Genomic DNA, 20,694 nt, shown 5'->3' on the forward strand with positions numbered 1-20,694 from the left:
CAATGAAGGGAATGAATACCAATGGATTGAAGTAATGAAGAAGTGAAAAGAAAATATTTTGGGAAAAATGAAGGCTTGTCCACTTTTAAATACTATGAAGTGATAGTAGTAAATGCATTGATGCCACACATAAAAGGTATTTTTTAGACCCTCTGCATACTTATTCCTTGACGTAACGTCCATCTACGCATTTCCGTCAAATCGCGCATTTTTGTTTATTTTTGTGTGCTAGCATCAGCAAGTAAAATGCAATGCAGCAACAAACCGGTTGTAGCAGCGAAAGATCAAATCATGGGTTCGGAAATATTTTGTATTTGGAAAATGCATTGGACAAACAGATTGGAAAATCGGTTCATGCTAAAAAGACATTAATGAATTTACTGAAAGCTTTTCTCTCAAGTGACTTATGGTGCGTTCACATCAAATGCGAATGAAGCATTAAGCGAGAATGATTTACATGTTAAGTCAATGCAAAGACACGATAGACATCCTGTGGCATTAATGGCGTGATTTTCATTAATGAATTGAAAGTTTCGGCCATTTGATGCGTGTGACGCCAGATTTCACGCAAATCGCGCAAGTTGAAAAATCTGAACTTTGGTGAATATTTGCACCATGTTAACCAATCAGGAGCTTGCTCTTGTAGTGACATGATTACGACATAGTGAGTTGAGGCAAAAGTACAAAACAACAATGGAGGACAAAATCATCATCGCTGTATCATCCGGAGCTGCACGACAAATCTTCGTACTTTTATAGAAACAGGAATAAAAAGGAGTTTGCTTGGACGAAAGTGAAGAGGTTGGACAATCTGCCAAATAGTAAAAAAATGCTTTTTACTCAATTTGAGCTACAAAAATATATACATATTCAGACTACAACTTAGCTAAAGCCGCAAACTGGAGCATATTCGCATCTGAAATTCATTTGCGAATAATGCAAATATCACGCGCGAATGACACAAGTTAACTCAAAACGTTCAAGCGTCCAACATAGCGAGAATAGTGCAATTTATTTGCTTCATTCGCGTTTGGTGTGATCGCACAGTTACAGTGCATACGTTTGTATTTATGTTTTTACCTAAGATTCAAACCCAAGGCTTTAATTGTCACAGTCAAGCTACTAGAAAATAGAGTTACATGTAAGGATTTGTTCAAATTCCTAACCTCAAGTATAAGTAAATGTAAACATTTCCCCTTCCAAGAGATTCATAAAGATTTCTACAAACAGGTCCCCATATTCCACTTCTTCATATTCCTGTTTGAACAGAAAGCCTCATTCATCCTAGCCGTCTGCTATGCCTCACTTAAGCATTTTTGTTTTCCTTAAAAGGAAAAGAAACCACTAGTTTTCCCTACATTTCACTTTTATACCTGGGGGACTGTGCATACTGTATCTTCATTACCCATGACCTGCGCTAAAGAACAATGGAGTTATGCGCTGTGAATGGGCGTAACCTCAGTCAACATGAATGAATCAACATCCTCCATATAAGGATAACAATTCAGTTTAACAACCGAGCTTAATCTCAGACAACACAACAAACAAGGCTAATAAGTCACCTTCTGTCAGACTGATGACTCATTGATGTCAACCCAAACATAGGAAGTCATCTGTCTGTAACATCTCTATTGAACATTTATTTTCAACAAGGGAGGATGTGTAAGGTGAAACACCTTATACCTAAGGTATGGTACGGTAAAATGTGAGTCATGTGACGATGAATAAGTCGGTTCACGATGATGATATTGCAATTCAGAGCTTTACAATGAGAGATACAAACAGGGCCATTGACATATACATAACATATGACACATCTGGCTGGCTGTTTTTGGAGCCAATTTCCATTTCCTAAAAACAACTCCTGCTGGGAAAAAAAATATATAAGCCTACAGTAAGCTGGCTTGCTGGTCTTAAACCAGGCTGGGAAACCATTATTGCTAAAGTTTTGGGGTTTTTTTTAGTTAGTCAAACTAATGGTATGTTTACATAACAACAATATAGGAAACAGTATTCCTTTGTGTTTATGAAAAATTTCACGTAAACACAACAAGACCATCAAAAAGATGCACATTTACACACATCCGTGAAGTAGGGCTGTTGAATATAAGAATTTTTATGATGCATCGCTTATGTTTATATTTTTTGTATTTTTAGAATGTAAAGCCATGTTAAAGATGCTACATTGCATGTTAAAACAATTTAAGTGCGCGCACCTCTGAAGAAAAGATTTAAAACAAGAAAGAGTCGCAACAGTGAAGGTGCGAGGGAGACTGACTTCAATGCCTGTGCAGGTAAAAATCGAGAACGCAACACATCGTGACGCATCATGATACATTAAGATATTGGATTGTTCGAACTGTTGACATAACAGCCATCGTTTTGAATCGTGAGACCAGTGGCGAATAACACCCCTACCGCGAAGCCACCGTGCATGCTAGGCCAGTAGATGGCGATGTTACCTTGTAAAGAAACACAGCGATACATACAAACAGTGCTGTTGGCCACCACTGTTGTTTTGGTTATACTTACTCTTGCCTGAAGACTGAACTAACACAAGCACATGATGTCACCATCACAGATTTGCATAAAGCATCGTATCTAAAAAAACAAAGAGCCAAAACGTTCCCATTTACGGTTGAAATCATTGTTGTGTAAAAAGGTACCTAAACAACCCGAGCATCAGATTAGCCAGCTTGGGCAACTATATAGCCCACATCTAAGACCATTTCAGACCCGTTCAAACTGGTTCAAGCTTTTTTTTTGTGAGCAGGCACACTGATGTAATTCCAGATTTCTTCAAAAACAAAACAGCAAACAAAGATATCCTTCACTTCTAAACGATAGTCATCTGGTGTGAAGATGCCAGTATCTGTTCAGTCCTGTAGATGAAATCATTCTTATAAACTCAAGACCCTGCACCGATCTTTAAACGAAGCTAAATGGGGTTCAGTATGGCACGCACAGACACGATCCTGATATTGCATAACATCTGCGAGCAGCAGGAGGCTTTACGAATGCCTCTCACGTTGACAGGTCAAGTCACCATTTTGACTCAAGCAGACATGTAAGGGAGTATTTAAATACAGCTCATCAATGCTGACAGACGTCTGAGAACAAACAGATGTACGCAGCTCCAGGTTACACTAAGCAAGTGATACAGTGACAACATCGCAAGGGTTCGTCTAGAAGCATCCAAATATGTGTGATGTGATATAAACTGGTAACATGAATTTGCCCTTAAAGAGACGGTTCGCCCAAAAATAAAAATTCTGTCAACATTTACTGCTACAAACCTGTATAAATGAACACAAAGGAAGATATTTATCTACCTCTGTGTTCATCAGAACAAAGAAATAAAGGTCTGTAACAACATGAGGCTGAGTAAATGATGACTGCATTTTTATTTCTGTGTGAACTTTCCCTTTAAGGCTAGCTGCAGTAATTTCCTTGACATTTACAAGGGTGACTAATGAAAAAACTAAAGCCCACAACATTCCTGGAATTAAATTAAACGCATTTTTCACAAAGAGTGAAATAAGCTATGACTGAAACTTACATCTCTGTTTTTTTTTTTAGGAATACATGTTAACATGCAATTTAAAGCCTTATGTGAGATGTCACATTCATCTTTATAAAAACATGATGAAAATAAAATTAAAAAGACGTGTTTTCCTCCATGTTTAAAAATATATATATGGCGGCATAACATGCAAGCAGTATATTTGGGTTTGAAAGAGCTTCTGAGCATCTGAGCTTCTGTTGCAATAGACGGTATTGTTTCATCTGATTAGAAGTAAACCGATTAATCGGTTTTGCTGATTAATCGGCACCGATAGTTAATTGGTGGAACAACCGGCTATCGGCAAAAATCCATGCTGATTGTTTTTCCCGAGTGTGTTCTTTCCTTTATATCAATATGAAGTAATTAATTTGCTGAATAGATGCTGCATTAGCAGAGTAACAACTGCAGAAAACCCAAGTTTGTTGTCAAGGCTGACATGACAATAATATTAGGAGTACCTCAAAAAAAAAAAATCCAACCCAAATGTTTAATGTCATGATTATTACTATCAATTTGCATTAGTTTATATCCAGCTAGTTACTTTTATCCATGATTTATCCATATTTTAAGTTTATAACGAGAAAAAACGAACTATATGCAGCGGTCGGCTATGCTAACATCCAACTCATCAAAATCTGATATCAGTTCTTTTATATCATCACTGCAATACATCTTTTGTTTTTTTAATTAGATAATTATTAAATGTTAAAACCGAAGCAAATCAAGTACAAGACTACATAAAAATTAGAATTACCAGTGGGAGTTTTTTCACATAAGTATTTACTTTAATACTTACAAAAATAATTGAAATATTTTTATCTATACATTTATTTCATTTAGCACAATTTCATGGTTCAGTACTGTTGTTTTATTACTTTTGTAATACATTTCAGTTTCACTTTAAATGTTAACTATCGGTCGATTAATCGGTTATCGACAAGCAGGGAACAACTTAGTTATCTGTAAGATCCACTATCGGTCGACCTCTAAAAAAATACCTTTATATTACCAAAACTCAATATAATACGCAGATGAAGAAAAAGCAGAAGTTTTCTTACACCATTGTTTGTTCCTGTATCTATCTGGTCAGTATTTAAGTAATGTTTTGAAAACATTGCTTATTCCTCTCCCCGAATAAACTTTACAGTGATTTGGAAACATACACACACATATCCTCAAACCCAACTGTGGCCTCGATAGTTTTATACAACTACAAAATAACCTGTCAGGTCTAGGTTGGGAACAGCGAACCAGATCTGAAGCATTGTGTAAACCACAAACATCACTGCTCATATAAGGAATGGAAACTCCGTGCCTGGACCTGATCTGTTCAATATGGTCCATTGGAAGTGCCATTAAGGCAAGATTCGATGACCTTATAGAGTGAACAGCACATATGCTGGAAGTAAACAAAGCACCGCACATCCTTGTGAGGAAACGTGTGAATGGAAATCTGAAGATGCATTTTCTTTCTGCGTTTGAAATCAAGCGGTGACATGTTTCTGAAAGTATGCAAGTGTTGAAATAGATCTCGAGCACAATGTTCTCATTAACTATATTGCGTTTCCTTTTGAGGTCATATTTGATGTCTATATGCTCACTGGGGCGGGACAGTGAACTCACACAGAATTTGTGAAAACCTCATTACGCCCATTCGACACCCTGAATGAGTGATCGCTTTGAAATGCCTTGTTCGTGTATCTTACTGCAATGTTTACAAGTAAGAGAATGAGACGCGTACATCATAGATAAACAGCTCGAACTGTAAACCAAAGATGGTTAGCTGTGGTTACATCATGATAGTAAAATGAAACCAGATGGATACTTACCCTGGACACGGTCAGGGGCATGTTGAAGTCTTTGCCCCCCTGAAGTCGAAAACCCCAGGGTGCAGGTCCATTGAGTGTTACACCATATATATTCATGGCCTGATGAGAGAAAGATAGGAGGTTATGGTTCCCATTTATCACTTGCATAATAATAATAATAATAATGATCAAAGAAGCTCTGTGTTCGAGGCAGAATTGTTTTATGTCCAAATATATGAACCTCGTCCGTAATGCTGTTGACATCTCACATTGCAAATAAAACCCTGTATAATTGGCAGATACATGGAACAGCTGAACAAAAGATTGTTTATTAGCATTTAACTTTGAGATTATTCAATACAACTGGTGAAAAATACTGGTTAAATGTATAGAGATTAACAATATCAAAGCCATTTTCAGAGAAATTCGAGAAGCCGCTTTATTTAAATTCTCAAACAGGACAAGGGACTAAAAATAAGCAGCTATATTTTCACTGCATGGTGAACATTATTGGCCAGTGATGCACACTTAAACTGCACATTATCCACCCTGTAGTACTTAAACCGTTAACAAAATTGAAATTTTCTGCATATTGATTACCATTATGTTTAACTAGTAACCATGGTTAATTTTTGTAAGGGATAATTCACCCAAAAATGTAAATGGTGTCATCATTTACTCACCCTCATGTTGTTTAAACCTGTATGAGTTTCTTTATTCTGTTGCATACAAAAAAAGTCAATTTGATGGTACCCACTGACTCCCATAGTATTTGTTTTTCCTACTATAGAAGTCAACTTATCAAAATATCTTCTTTTGTTTACAACATAATACAGAAACTCATAAAGGTTCAGAACAACATGATGAGGAGTAAATTATGGCATGATTTTCGTTTTTGGGGGAACTATCCCTTTAACAAATCAACAATTTTAAGTAAACAGACAGAGGGACAGAAACCACAAACTTTCATACATAACCCATTTCAACTTCTCTTTTTAGGATACGCTGAGCAATTTCCCCCCACAAAAAATAACATTCAATTTAGTGGCATTTTTATTAAGATAAAATAAACTACAATCATCTCGGGCACCAGGCGCCAATGCATCACTGTGCCAATTACATCACAGGCCGATACATAATCAAACCATAATGACATAAAATTTTAAAGCCATTTAAAGACAATCTGAGCCATAAAATCATCATGACACATCTAACTCATAAAAGACACATCATAAACAACCGTAACTGTACCTGTCACAGGGTGGTGCACATGTACCTTATGTCACGGGCCAAGCTTGTCACCTAAACCTCCAAAAAACCAAAAGGACAGTCTGGCACCGTCAGACAACCTGGCTTTCTCACTCCTAGCAAAAGTCAACTCCCTCCCCTCCTGCTCTGTGACACGGGTTCGCTCCACGTCTCTCCAACTCCACAGGCTATATAAGGAATGTAAAACTACACCAAACTATTTCAGCCCAACACCCACGAGTCACAGAGAGGGGGAGAGAGCGAGGCAGGGAGTTCACGAAGAGAAGACATCTACTTCCTCACATTCTCTGGCCCTAGTGTAACATTTAAACCAATAAATAGTCAGAAAAAGACATCGGAAAGCAGGTCGGATGGGTGGGAAGCCAAACGACTGTTCCTCTCGGTGTGCTTAACATATGTTTCAGGCCGTAACACGGTAGCGTATACCCATCTTTATGTGACAGCAATTTGAGAGCACAACAAAACTGCTTTGCCCTGTGGTAAAACTGCAACCAAGAGATCATAATACATTCTTGCATTGCACAAATAGCATTAAACCACAGCGCCCAAAGCGGGTAAAGTTGCATTCAATACAAATTGATCATTGATCAACTGTAATTCAATGGAAATGATACACCTTGAAAGGTCTCTTCACATGGTGCTTTATAATTTTTTCTCCCTTTGATTATATGTGATCCCTGGTGATTTTAAACATTTGACTTTTAATCAAGTCTCACATATCTTATGTCTGAATGAAACAAAAATATTTTCTGATTAACAAAATAGTCAGAGAAACAGAAGGGCTGTGCATAAATACCTTACATTACTGTGACTACAATAAAAACTGTACTTTGGAAACCTGACAATGGCAAGGATTTTATATTCATGAATTTCGTGATTTAATTGCAAAATACAACTACATAATCACCTATAAACCACACCTGATATTTTTTCTCATTGAAACCTGATGACAACTATACAAAACTATGCATACACTGACTTTGTAGTATAATATATAAATACTAAAATAATATTTTTTACAAAAATACTTTAACATAAAAAACATACTCTCACGTAAATGTATAATGTATTACACAGTTGCCATTGTATGAATGGAAATGTACAATAAACAGGTATAATAAAAAATATATTTGATGAATGCCCAACTAAAACACAACACATTGATCCTTTAAAAAGCAGAAAGTATAACTTACAAGTTTTGCCAACAAGCATCAGCAGTTTATAAACTTTTGCATTACTGTAAAGCCACACGCACGTTTCCTATCAGTCTCTGTAACTAAGTAACGCGATTCACTAGTTTATAAAGAATAATTCGTTGTCGTTAAGATACTTCTAAAGTAATGCATTTACCTTCTTATGGTCTCCAGACATGGCAGCGATGATAGCCTCTGATAAACAGATATCAAGCAAACTTCACAACTCTCTGGACTCGGGCGTCAGGTCGCGCGCAGGTTTTCCCTGTTGGATTTTCTTTTAGTAGGACAGCGAAATACGTCACGCGTCACGTGGGGACAGACGCACGGGCCCGGCGGCAGGCGCGCCCCCGTGTCCAGACATACAGTAAACTCTGATGTGTATATAAATACAGTGTGTGTGGATTACTATACGGGTGAAGCAGCACTCGATTGTTTTGTAAATACAGTTTGTTAGTTATGAAATAGTTTGTTTTTAGTGGTTTGTTATTAGCTGTGCTTTTTGAAAACAGTTAGCACAATTGAGCAGAAAGAAACCAAGAGAGTAACGTTACATTTAATACTGATGTATAAGGTTTGACAAGGTGCCACATTATTTTTACTGAACTTTTTTCTATTTAATGTATGTATTTATATAACTTAAGTATGTATTTAACTTTATTTTAATGTTTATTTAATATTTTTTATGTTCAAAATAAATGTTCCTCAGTGTCCTCATATGTGAACTTTCATTTGCTTCGGTTTTCCCGTCCTCGCATCCCAAGGGGCGGGACTACGCGAGGAAAGGAAACGAGGATTTTTTTATTACTTTTTTATAGCAATTTTTGTTGAACATTACACACACACACACACACACACACACACACACACACACACACACACACACACACACACACACACACACACACACACACACACACACACACACACACACACACAACTAACATCATAACATAACAGGGGGAGATAGATAACAGACCTTACTAAATAAATATACATATATGACACAAGGATCAAAGGAAAATATAGCTGGGGAAAGATTAATCGCATACAAAATAAAAGCTTTTAATTTAAAAGTTGTACAATTTTATATATATATATATATATATATATATATATATATATATATATATATATATATATATATATATATATATATATATATATATATACATACATACACACAGACATAATAATTACACAAATATATATATTTAAAAAAAAAAACTTTTATTTTGTATGCGATTAATCGCGGTTAACATTTGCCCAGCACTAAATAAATAATAAATCAATAGTAATACATTTCCATTTTCAAATCTTCAAGATCTAGACAATTATAATATATCCAAGATTTTTCCCAGTATAAGAGATGTTTTCATCCTTTTATTTTTAACATTTGTTTTAAGAGACTCGTGGAAGATGTTTAAATTTATACAAAAAAATTCAAGGAGGGTTTTTACGTATGGAAAGCCAAATTACTCAAAATTAAATCAATAAATAAGTCTTGAAATTGTTAAATATATAATGAAATTGTTAATTAAATATAAAAATCTATCAATAAATGTTGAAATGCTTAAATTATTATCATCCACAGTATTTTGGGTTTATGCAAGTAAAACTTCCCTAATAGAAAAATCTATTTTAAGGAAACGAGGATACACAAATAATAAATGAAAGTTTCTTTGTGGCTGTGGTTAAAACCTGCTTTACCATCCTGCTTTGTCCAGTAGATGGAGACATAAGGTAACAAACAACTGTATGTGTGGACGATAATGAATTTTCCCAGCACTCCCATTAAAAACTGTGCGTCATTAAACTCATATCCAGCCTACTGCAATAAAAAGTAAAACATATCCGGTTTACTTCACAACTTCCAACGCTTTCTACATATTATTAAATAGATCTAATTTAAGTTTATTTTCCTTTAAAAACTATCCCAACACGTTTGCGGAACAAAACAGGGTTTTTACGGAAGCCGGTGATACTTTGTTAAACATGGCTGACGACGACTTTGGCTTTTCCGTCTCCAACAACGGAGTTCATGTTGAGGAGGATCCGGCCGCGGCGTTTCTCGCCCAGCAACAGAATGAGATCGCGGTGATTGAGAACGACGACGCCGGGTTCGGTGCGCTGGATGACGGCGAACCTCTGCCCGCGAACACGTACACGTCTTTCGGAGGTGCGTGAGTCACAATGGCCTGTTGGCTTTTGTTTAACCAGAGTACTTATAAAGTGTTAAAATTAAAGAATACGCGCATGGATGATAAGAAAAATGTTTAAAGTAAGCATAAATAAAAAAGGAATAAGTTACACAGTTATTTACTTAAATGTGTACCATGGTATTTTTAGATATAGCACAGATATGACAAGATGCTGTAGTAGCCTTACTTTAGTAAACTGTACTAAAATTGCTAGATACTATAGTGTTTGTAAACCGTATCGTAGTAAACATTCAAGTTTGCTACATAGTATACAGAATCCTTAGTTTATAGATTAGCAAAGTGTATTAATTACTATACTATACTACAGTATTTTTTTACGTGGGCAGCTTAAGATAGTACCACGATGACATGAAGTAATAGCATCTCTATTGAAAATACACAATTTTTACTACAGTAACTATTGTTTACATATGGTTACATAACTATGAAGAACACAAGCTTGTTATGGTTAATAAAATAATAAAAATGTTTAATCATGATATTTTTAGTAAAACTGTTAATTTATTAAACATTTTTACACATACTATATATAATTCATTGTAATTTTCCTAAAGTATGAGGATGCTGGTACTACATATTTACCATGATACATGAATATTGTATTACTATGTTAAAACAAATTTTACCATACCGAAAAAAATGGAATACGACACATTAATACAACCAATTACTGTAACAAAACCTATGAAGTCCAACAAAGCAACAAATAACAAGATTTTCCTTTTAAACTTTAAAGCAGTTTAGGGACAAAACATTGCTTTAATGCTGGATTTGAGATTATTTTAAAGTTTATACTCCGCAGCGACCGGTGACTTCTCTTCCAAGGGGTTCAAATTCAAAATATGTGTTTCGGAGTGTCATGTGTTGCTCATCATGTCAATATATGTGTTTGTTGTGTCATATGAACTATGTGCATCATGCATCTTGTCAAAATAAGAGCCTGCTGCAGACGTGTCGAAAGGCTTTATGATAAAAGAGATGCCTGCGTTCACACAATTCTCGCAAGACACTAACTTAACACTAAACTCTGATTACACATGAGATTAAGCGAATATCTGGCAATTTTGACATGATGGGCCACACTCATGAGGGGCTAAATACAAGTTGCGATGAGCTTCGCATCGTGCGCCCTTATAAAAGAAGTAATCGGCAGGCGGCCACCACTGTTAATACTATCATAGTCCATCAATAGCAAACTAGATAACTGATAAAGTCGAGACAATCAGGTTGCTGAATGTTAAACTAAACCTTTGTTGCATACACACCAGCCCACCGGCTCACTACATCTAGAAACGTTGAGAAAGACAAAGCTTTTTATGCGTCCCCCTGGTTTGCCTCATTCCGGTAAGACCTGAAATGTTTGAATGACTGTTGCACTTAAACTAAAAGCTGTTTGTCTTGTTTGGGCGCAGATGATTTTGGTGAAACATCAGTCTCGTCCGTCAATGGAGATATGTTTCAGGTAAATGGTTTCCTATTAAATGTTCTGTTATAGTTCTTGTGTATTTATATATTATATAACACAACTGCCAGCTGTTCACCAGCACAATAACACTGTTGACATTACATAACCATTTACTTTAGGATGCCAACGGCACAACTGACAGCTACTCGGCCATTGCCCAAGCTGACATTCAGAGGCAAGAACCAGAAAGCTTGCGCAAATGGAGAGAGGAACAAAAAGGTCGGCTGGAAGAATTAGGTAATGAATGATTTCCTGTATAGTTATAAATAATGTACACTTGCTAGACTGACAGAGCTCACTGAAGACAGCTGTTTTGCCTGTTATTGTAATATACACAAGTGAAAACTTTCCCCTTTAAAGTGTTGTTTGTGTTTAGTGTTTAACTTTAAGTTTGTTTTCCTTTTCAGAAGGATTTACACCTTAAGAAACGCACATAAAATACTGTACTCTACTTGAGTTTTTAATATAGCAAGCTGTTTTAAATTGTAGTGTGACCCAGTTTGAGAAAACACAGATAAAGTCATTATTTGTGATTCGCTGTTTCCTACAAAAAAAAGGAACATTGTGTAAAAAGATAACCTTGATATACTGTAGCATACTTTATGGCCTGGTTTCGCAGACAATGCCGAAGCCTAGTACTGGACTAAAATGCATGTTTGAGCTACCTTAAAGGGTACCTATTATACAAAAGTTTGGACATAAATGTGTGTTGGCAATGTGTGAACACAACCACCCTACAATAAAAAAAATCTATTGACCTCTTTTTTTAATCCCCATTAAACCAAAGACGTCTCAATAGACATGCTGTTTTGATTCTCTTAGCAATGTGATGTCACACTGCTAAAGCCCCGCCCATGGCCGCTGATTGACAGTCTTGTGTTACTATAGTTTCTGCATTCAGTGAGTTGGAAGGTGTCTGTTATTTTTTCTGTGCTTCTTTGCGAAATCACATCTATTTGAACCAAAACATCACTTATAAGGGAGAAAAGATTAGTTGCTCATTTGCAGTTAAAGGTACAGACACAAAACGGTGCGTTTTTGCTCCCACCCAAGTATATATACATATACATATTTTGGACACACATGAGACTTATATTACATCTTGTAAAAATGGGCATAATATGTGCCCTTTAATGGAAAAAAAAACGTGCACTGACATATCTAAAAACTACAAATTTTATCTATTTATTGCTCAATTTTGATGTAAAGTTTAGTGTAAGATTAATCTTAATATATATATATATATATATATATATATATATATATATATATATATATATATATTTATATATATTATATTTTTTGTCTCTATAGATTCAGCATCAAAAGCAGCCGAGGCTTTGTGGAGAGAGAAAGCCCGGAAGGAACTAGAGGATTGGCATGTACATCAGAATGAACAAATGGAGAAAAATAAAGCCAACAACAGGTATTTTCATGTTAACATCTTAAACATATTCCTGTCGTGCCGCATTACCACATTGGATGTGCATTATTTTTATAATTATAATAATTGGCCCATTGCATTTATTCCTTACATAATTCAACCGGAGTCAGTTCTCACATTTACCACAAACATTGCTCTGGTTCCCATTTTTAAGACATTTGACAGGTTAAGTGTGTGGTTTACAGAAAAATAATTAACACCCATGAGACATTTCTCAACCAATCAGAATAAAGCATTTGAACAGCCCCTTGTTATAAATGCCTATATATCGCTTCATGCAGTTGTTGTTATTATAATATTAAACTTGATTGAAGACCCCATCAAATCCAAATATTTGGTCTAAAACAATCTTCTCTGGAATAAAAAGTTTCAACAGAAAATATGTCAACAATGAAATAGAAACTGTTCTTATTAAAACATTTCATGGGGTCTTTAAAGATTAAACATAATAGTAAATTGTTGTTATTCATTGTGCGTGAGACAGATGGACCGCGTTAACTTGCGTGCACACGCCTGCGTCTCCATTCAGCTTCCAAACCATACTTAAACACACAAATGATTTCTCATACAAATTATTACTTATCAGACCAACAATAATTTGTGTAATTTACAGGACATTCACAAATTAAAGATAGAAAAGTGCCTGTCAGCTCATGACGACACGCACCTTGTGTTAACAAATATTTTTTTCTTTTAAATTATAATGTCAATCGGTTATAAACGTTTAACGGTTAATATGAACATCTCTTACAGGTTTGTAACAACATACTGGTGACTAAATGATGACAGAATTTTTATTATTGTGTGAACTGTCCCTTTAAGTACTAATTCATAAACTTAAACTCTGGCCAATGTCTGGCACAGTACCTGATTTATTTGATGTCTTGATAAGCCACAGTGTAAATGCTTAAATCATTTAATAAGCCTTTATAATCTCTTAACAGTTGTATGTTTTACCATATAGAAAAGTGAGAATCAAAACGTATAATCATTGTTAACTTAGAGAAATCTGCAGATTAGAATTTACTTTTTCTGATATGTACCATGTAGATTATGATAACTTTAGCTAAGGATTCATTTAGCCATTCTACTTTAAAAATGCAAGAGTTAAGTCTAGTTTTCTGATGTTAAACTGTTAAACTCTTTCAAATTGATTAACTAAGTAAGGCTAAACATTCTGACACTGATTTTATTTCATAGTCATCTTGGTGTCATGAAATAAGACTGAATGTATCGTAACACATTCTTGCATGTGTAGCTTGTGTAAGAAAGACTGACTCTTATCTCTTGTCTCTTTTGCACTTCCTTTCCCCTCCTATTCTTGTTATTCCCTTTTTTTCCTCTGCTGTCCTGCCTGATTGTGCACTAGGATTGCTGATAAAGCTTTCTACAAACAGAACAACTCTGATGACATAGGCGTTGTGTATGTTAACCATGTCCCTAAACTAACAAAATGTACTCTTTCTTGTTTAAATCACATGTGGGGGGTTGTATAATTCAGGTACATTTGGTGTCCAAAGTCATTATTTCTTAGCTTTTTCAAATGGTTAGATTTTTTGTTTTTTTAATAATTTGGTACTCATTGTCATGGATCAAGAATAACAAGACGTTACAGGCCATTTCAAATTATATATTTTTGTAAAAAGTAACAAAGTTTGACAGTAACAGAATTGACACTAATTCAGACAACAAAAAAATCATGATTTTCATTTTTATGAGACACTTTTTGCAGAAAATATTATTTTGTTGTGGCCTATGATTCATGACAATAAGTACCAAGTTAAAGGTGCCAAAAATGCATTACTACAATGTTACATTGTTCTCTGATATTTACATAGAAGTTATGTTATTTATTAAGTGCAAAAATGATCCAGAGTCAGTTTGACATGTCTATTTACAACCCTAAGATTTGCCTTTAGAATGAAATAATCTATTATTACCTTATTTGGAAGGGTCATGAATAATAATGTCGAGCTCTACTCTGATTGGCTGTTTCTCAGAGCAGCTCCTTTAGTAGCTCTGTGTGTGTGTAAACAGATCTTATGTGTAAGCTTGTATCAGAGTTACAGCATTTGAGGAATAATACATTTTTGGGGGATTATTAATGGACCTTTCTGAGTGGTAAGTTTGTGGGGTTTTTTTCAGTATGGACCTGCAAACCGCAACTGTAACGTCAATAGGAGAACTTCAGCCTAAACGCTAGCATACAACATTAACTAGCATATAGCGCTAACTCAGCAGTCACAACATTGTAATTAATTTAATGTTGTGGTGTACATCTGGACTGTAACGTCACAGTTGGTGTTATGTTGAGATTGGTCTGTTTTCCAGCGGTCTTTTGCATGCACGAGATTTACATAAGGAGGAGGAAACAATCGCATTTGAGGCTCACAATATGTCATTACCATGTACATAGCTCTTATTATTCATCTATGCCTACATAAATACAGTTTTACATTTTTCTGCACCTTTAATAAAACAAACATTTGAAAAATAATGACTTCAGACACCAAATACTGTAATTATATAATCACCCATAAACAAAGATGCCATGCTTGTTCTTGTTAACATGCAAGGGCATTCTTATATTTAATTTTGTGTGTTTTATATTTTGTCTTTATCTGTCTAGATTTGTGCATGTCCAGGATGTGCACATCATTTTTATTTATTTTAGTAAATTTAAGCTATAACAACAAAACTGTTTAATGTTATACATTAAAATGCATCCTCACTATGAATAGTCATTCACATCCATGGGCCTGTTTATATCTGATATTCACACAAATAAGTGCTTGTATTTCAAATGTGATCAGATCACAAAGTCTTTCCATATTTAGCGCTGTCTATGTGTGACTACATTTTAGATGACAGATACTTTTATACTAACTAAAAAGGGCCCATATGCTGTAGACGTTTTTCATTTCATCTGATGATTTACATGCAAGTCTGTGAGGTCTTGGTTCTCATGATTGTAACCCGTGTCTGTCTCTGTAGGGCGTCAGAAGATGCTTTTCTGAAGGAGTGTGACGACGACAGTCCCGGCACAGAATGGGAAAAAGTGGCCCGTCTTTGTGACTTCAACCCCAAAACCAGCCGCCAGACCAAAGACGTGTCACGGATGCGCTCTGTGCTTATTTCTCTTAAACAAACGCCTCTGGTGCGCTAAAATATCTCTCACTTGTTGTCCCTCACTGGCTTTCTTTCTTTATTTTAATGAAGCAGAACATCAAACAAATTAAAGTTTTGGGGGAAGAAGTCATATATGATACGTACAGTTTAGTGTATTTAACCTTCATATTTATGTACCTTGATGTTTTATGGCGTCAAGAGTATTTAGTTTGGCTATCTCACATATTCAGGATTTTTATACACAAAATATTAAAATGTGCCTCCATTTATTTAAAAAAAATAAACTGATTTTTTACATCAATCCTAATGCAAGTAAATTGGTCAATAGTTTTACTTAAATGCTTTTTGACTTTTACAATTGACTTAATTGTGAATGCCCTTAAATGTTTAAACAGCATTATTTCTTTGGTTCCTGTGGTGATGTTTTGTTACAATCTTAATATGGACACAGGTTAGTTTTTGCTCTCACTTTATGAAGTATTTTATTTTCAGCCTTCACTTCTTATAAAAATGTAATAATCTGTATCCAGGTTTGGTATTATCTGCTTTTGTGTGTTTCTGCAAACTGTCAAAAGGGATTAAGTTACATTCATAAGCTTGCTAAGGATCATTTATTTCAGTAAAAATGAATCATGAATTTATTAAGTTATGAATGTACTGCTTGATTTCATGTCTGAAGTATAACTCCGATAACCAATATAAGTCAGCACAATATAGCAATTCTTTGTTAAACATTTTTACTACTTATTCATAGCAGTTTGTGAAGTTTAACTCTATACATAATGGAGAAATAATAACAAATTCAAACCACATTTTTTATAAAGTGTAATGTTAATGTGGCATCAGTCTACAGCAATGAATACCGTGCCTAGATTTTTTTTTTTTTTTCGCTGTGAGATGTCATATCTGGACTTCAAGATGAAACAAGTGCATGTTGTGATCCTTTTCATTAAACACTATTGCTATTGGTTAAATGATAGGTTTTAATCAAATTTGGTCCAGATGTTGAATTTGTCTAAAAATGTTAATGTTGTTTCAACCGAGCATTCTATTTAGTTGCCTTTTAAACCAAGTTTATTTGAATGTGTTGACAAGTGAAGGCCAAATAAACTATCTGTTTATGTTTGACTGTGTGACTATAACTCTGGGTTGTAATTTACCAGTTTAATCAAAATTAAAATCATAGCCTTATTTTAAATAAAAGTGCATGGACCATGCTATGATAATTCAATAAAAACCTTCTGAATTCCTTTAACGTTTACTATGACATCTTGCAAACAAATACTAAAAGATTTTTTACAATTGGACACTTTTAATATTTTAACATTAAGGATTTTCAACAATTACACTGGATCCTAAACAGTGCTCATAAATGTACATAAACAACAATTGAGATAAGACACAACGTAACATTTAAAACAATGTTCACACATCAGCAAGGAAAAATTAACCACTTTGCCTGACATACCAAATAATAACTACAAAAAGTGACTACAGCTAACTTAAGTCTTGCACCGAGACAGGACACTTATTAGATGATATATTGGGTATAAATCTGTGTAGTAGCAGACAAGATCAACCTGTTGGATGATTATTTGTTTTTCCACCACGCCTTTCTCTTTAAAGAAAACAATGATACCAAATACCATTGCAAAGATTTATGTAATTCCTCGCTGACATTACATTTCACCCATCGACTACATAAGGCATTTGTCAGTGTTATTAAACGTGGTCTGATGTTTCCTTTGGTCGTTTCTTTCTACTGCTTGGGCTTCAGTGCTGTGGCAGCCACACCCACTATGATGGCAACGACGGTGAAGCCTTGAGCAAAGATACGGGCTCTCATCAGCAGCTGGGACTGCCGAGTCTTGCCACGTCTGAAGGCACTGAGGCCATAGATCAATGCTCCTGCTGTTCCTAAGCAACCTAAGGACAAAGAGCGTTCATAAACGATTATGTAGTTATACTAAAAGAAAAAAGTTGAAAATATTTTGTAGCATTCATCATACAGCTGACATCAGCTTTTAATAATACTGTCCCAGTAGCATATGGATGATTATACACTCACCTAAAGGATTATTAGGAACACCATACTAATACTGTGTTTGACCCCCTTTCGCCTTCAGAACTGCCTTAATTCTACGTGGCACTGATTCAACAAGTTGCTGAAAGCATTCTTTAGAGATGTTGGCCTGTATTGATAGGATATCATCTTGCAGTTAATGGAGATTTGTGGGATGCACATCCAGGGCACGAAGCTCCCGTTCCACCACATCCCAAAGATGCTCTATTGGGTTGAGATCTGGTGACTGTGGGGGCCATTTTAGTACAGTGAACTCATTGTCATGTTCAAGAAACCAATTTGAAATGATTCAAGCTTTGTGACATGGTGCATTATCCTGCTGAAAGTAGCCATCAGAGGATGGGTACATGGTGGTCATAAAGGGATGGACATGGTCAGAAACAATGCTCAGGTAGGCTGTGGCATTAATATGATCCCCAATTGGCACTAAGGGGCCTAAGGTGTGCCAAGAAAACATCCCCCACACCATTACATCACCACCAGCCTGCACAGTGGTAACAAGGCATGATGAATCCATGTTCTCATTCTGTTTACGCCAAATTCTAACTCTACCATCTGAATGTCTCAACTGAAATCGAGACTCATCAGACCAGGCAACATTTTTCAACAGTCTTTAACTGTCCAATTTTGGTGGGCTTGTGCAAATTGTAGCCTCTTTTTTCCTATTTGTAGTGGAGATGAGTTGTACCCGGTGGGGTCTTCTGCTGTTGTAGCCCATCCGCCTCAAGGTTGTGCGTGTTGTGGCTTCACAAATGCTTTGCTGCATACCTCGGTTGTAACGAGTGGTTATTTCTGTCAAAGTTGCTCTTCTATCAGCTTGAAGCAGTCGGCCCATTCTCCTCTGACCTCTAGCATCTAAAAGGCATTTTCGCCCACAGGACTGCCGCATAATGGACGTTTTTCCCTTTTCACATCACTCTTTGTAAACCCTAGAAATGGTTGTGCGTGAAAATCCCAGTAACTGAGCAGATTGTGAAATACTCAGACCGGCCCATCTGGCCCCAACAACGCTCAAAATTGCTTAAATCACCTTTCTTTCCCATTCTGACATTCAGTTTGGAGTTCAGGAGATTGCCTTGACCAGGACCAAACCCCTAAATGCATTGAAGCAACTGCCATGTGATTGGTTGATTAGATAATTGCATTAATGAGAAATTGAACAGGTGTTCCTAATAATCCTTTATGTGAGTGTATATTGCATGTACATTTTTCTGCTTTTTCAGTAGGTTAACCATGAAACAATACTCTTCATTTTGTTCACTGTACTTTTTTGTTATGCTTTTTCCAGACTTTGCCACAACAAAGAATTCACATCAGCACTTCCACACAAATAAGAGGGACCACAGGTCATACATTTGTTTATCAATTGCTTGTTATGTAGTTGAAAGTCAACTTTGACCTTTAAGTAACTAAGTGCAAAATATTAGTATTTCTATTAGTTAAATATGTATTACATATTGATACGCTGTAATGCAATTCTGAATATAACCCTATGCCACCAACAACATTAATGCTATCGCAGGATGATTGACGTCAGCTTGTATGCATAATCACTATGACATAACAAAACACGAACACCCCTTAAACAACCCCATTTACACATTTAAACACCACATGTGTTGTTATCTTTAACAAAGTTTAATAATACAAACAGGGTGTAGTACTATATACGTTGTTCTATGTTATTCTGCAGTTTGCATGTGTGATTGTTTTATGTAACTCACCTATTGGGACGAATGGATTCTCCTTTGTCTTTCTGGTAAATTTGTCTTTAAAGCTTTCTTCCCTTGCCCTCGGCAGCGGGTTAAATCCCTCAATGACCGGAGGCTGGGATACATCAAACACGATAGGAGCAGTTTTGGTCGGTTGATCTTGGCCAACCGGGGTCGTTGCAGCTGCCATACTTCAAGAACTTTTCTTATCAGGATGTTGAAAAAACAGAAAGCAGTGGCCGTTTCCGCCAGCTGAAATCACGTGACTCGCGGTGGGCATATTTGCATATGCTTGTTCGACTTCATGTGGCGCCGCTAGAATTGACAGGCGGATGACTTTAAAATACCGCGAGAGCGAGTCGAAATTAGACTTGACAGTATGATTTCTTGAATCGCTCTCGCGGGACATTGACGTCATCCGCCTGCTGATTCTTGAGGTGCGCATGAAGTCGTACAATCTTAATTTTTTTTTTATTTGTTAAGTTCTTATTTATTTCATATCCTGCTTTTATCTTTTTTAATTGTTTTAAAAAAAATATTAAAATAATTAAAAAGACATACAGTACCTTAGATCTCTGTCTGTCAAACTATATTTGTTAGTCATTGTTATCAACTTATTACCAAAGAAAGTATAAATGTATAAGTTTTTAAAAAATTATCATCACATTGATTTTATATTTTGTTAAAAAATACTTTTTGCTCTGGACTAATCATAAAGCGTATGAATAGAAAAATAGATAAATAAAAATAATAAAATACGCCTGCGACTCCAGCGCAGCAGGCGGCGCAGAAAAAATACCCTCT

General features: G+C 35.7%; 3 protein-coding genes across 7 annotated transcripts in view; 1 reads left to right on the forward strand and 2 right to left on the reverse strand.

The window, feature by feature from the left end:
• pdlim7 (PDZ and LIM domain 7) overlaps positions 1–8,151 on the reverse strand; it is a 64,402-nt gene extending 56,251 nt beyond the window's left edge. Inside the window, exons 1-2 of one of the 4 annotated variants that reach the window (XM_065242154.2) lie at positions 7,993–8,151; positions 5,395–5,493 (exon numbers count right to left, since the gene is read on the reverse strand). In XM_065242154.2, coding sequence (XP_065098226.1) covers positions 5,395–5,493; positions 7,993–8,013 — 120 coding nt within the window. In that variant the 5' untranslated portion in view covers positions 8,014–8,151. Of the gene's footprint in view, positions 1–5,394; positions 5,494–6,624; positions 6,808–7,992 lie in introns of those variants that run through there. The other 3 variants (XM_065242156.1, XM_065242155.2, XM_073812130.1) reach the window with 3 other exon arrangements.
• A 1,487-nt stretch (positions 8,152–9,638) lies between these two features.
• Positions 9,639–17,221, forward strand: cltb (clathrin, light chain B). 2 transcript variants are annotated; one of them, XM_065242157.2, is made up of 6 exons: positions 9,639–10,014; positions 11,470–11,519; positions 11,642–11,759; positions 12,837–12,948; positions 14,336–14,389; positions 15,961–17,221. In XM_065242157.2, the coding sequence occupies exons 1-6, from the start codon at positions 9,831–9,833 to the stop codon at positions 16,130–16,132; spliced, it is 690 nt and encodes a 229-aa protein (XP_065098229.1). In that variant the 5' UTR covers positions 9,639–9,830; the 3' UTR covers positions 16,133–17,221. The 2 variants fall into 2 exon arrangements, with proteins under 2 accessions (XP_065098229.1, XP_065098230.1); XM_065242158.2 differs by lacking the exon at positions 14,336–14,389 and having other exon boundaries at positions 9,641–10,014.
• A 401-nt stretch (positions 17,222–17,622) lies between these two features.
• higd2a (HIG1 hypoxia inducible domain family, member 2A) lies at positions 17,623–20,118 on the reverse strand. Its single transcript, XM_065242159.2, has 2 exons — positions 19,903–20,118; positions 17,623–18,021 (listed from the first exon to the last, which is right to left on the reverse strand). Exons 1-2 carry the CDS (start codon positions 20,078–20,080, stop codon positions 17,855–17,857), a joined length of 345 nt encoding a protein of 114 aa, XP_065098231.1. The 5' UTR covers positions 20,081–20,118; the 3' UTR covers positions 17,623–17,854.
• Between the last annotated feature and the right edge of the window lie 576 nt (positions 20,119–20,694).

This window comes from Paramisgurnus dabryanus, chromosome 16, assembly GCF_030506205.2.
Source record: "Paramisgurnus dabryanus chromosome 16, PD_genome_1.1, whole genome shotgun sequence".
Lineage (NCBI taxonomy): Eukaryota > Metazoa > Chordata > Actinopteri > Cypriniformes > Cobitidae > Paramisgurnus > Paramisgurnus dabryanus.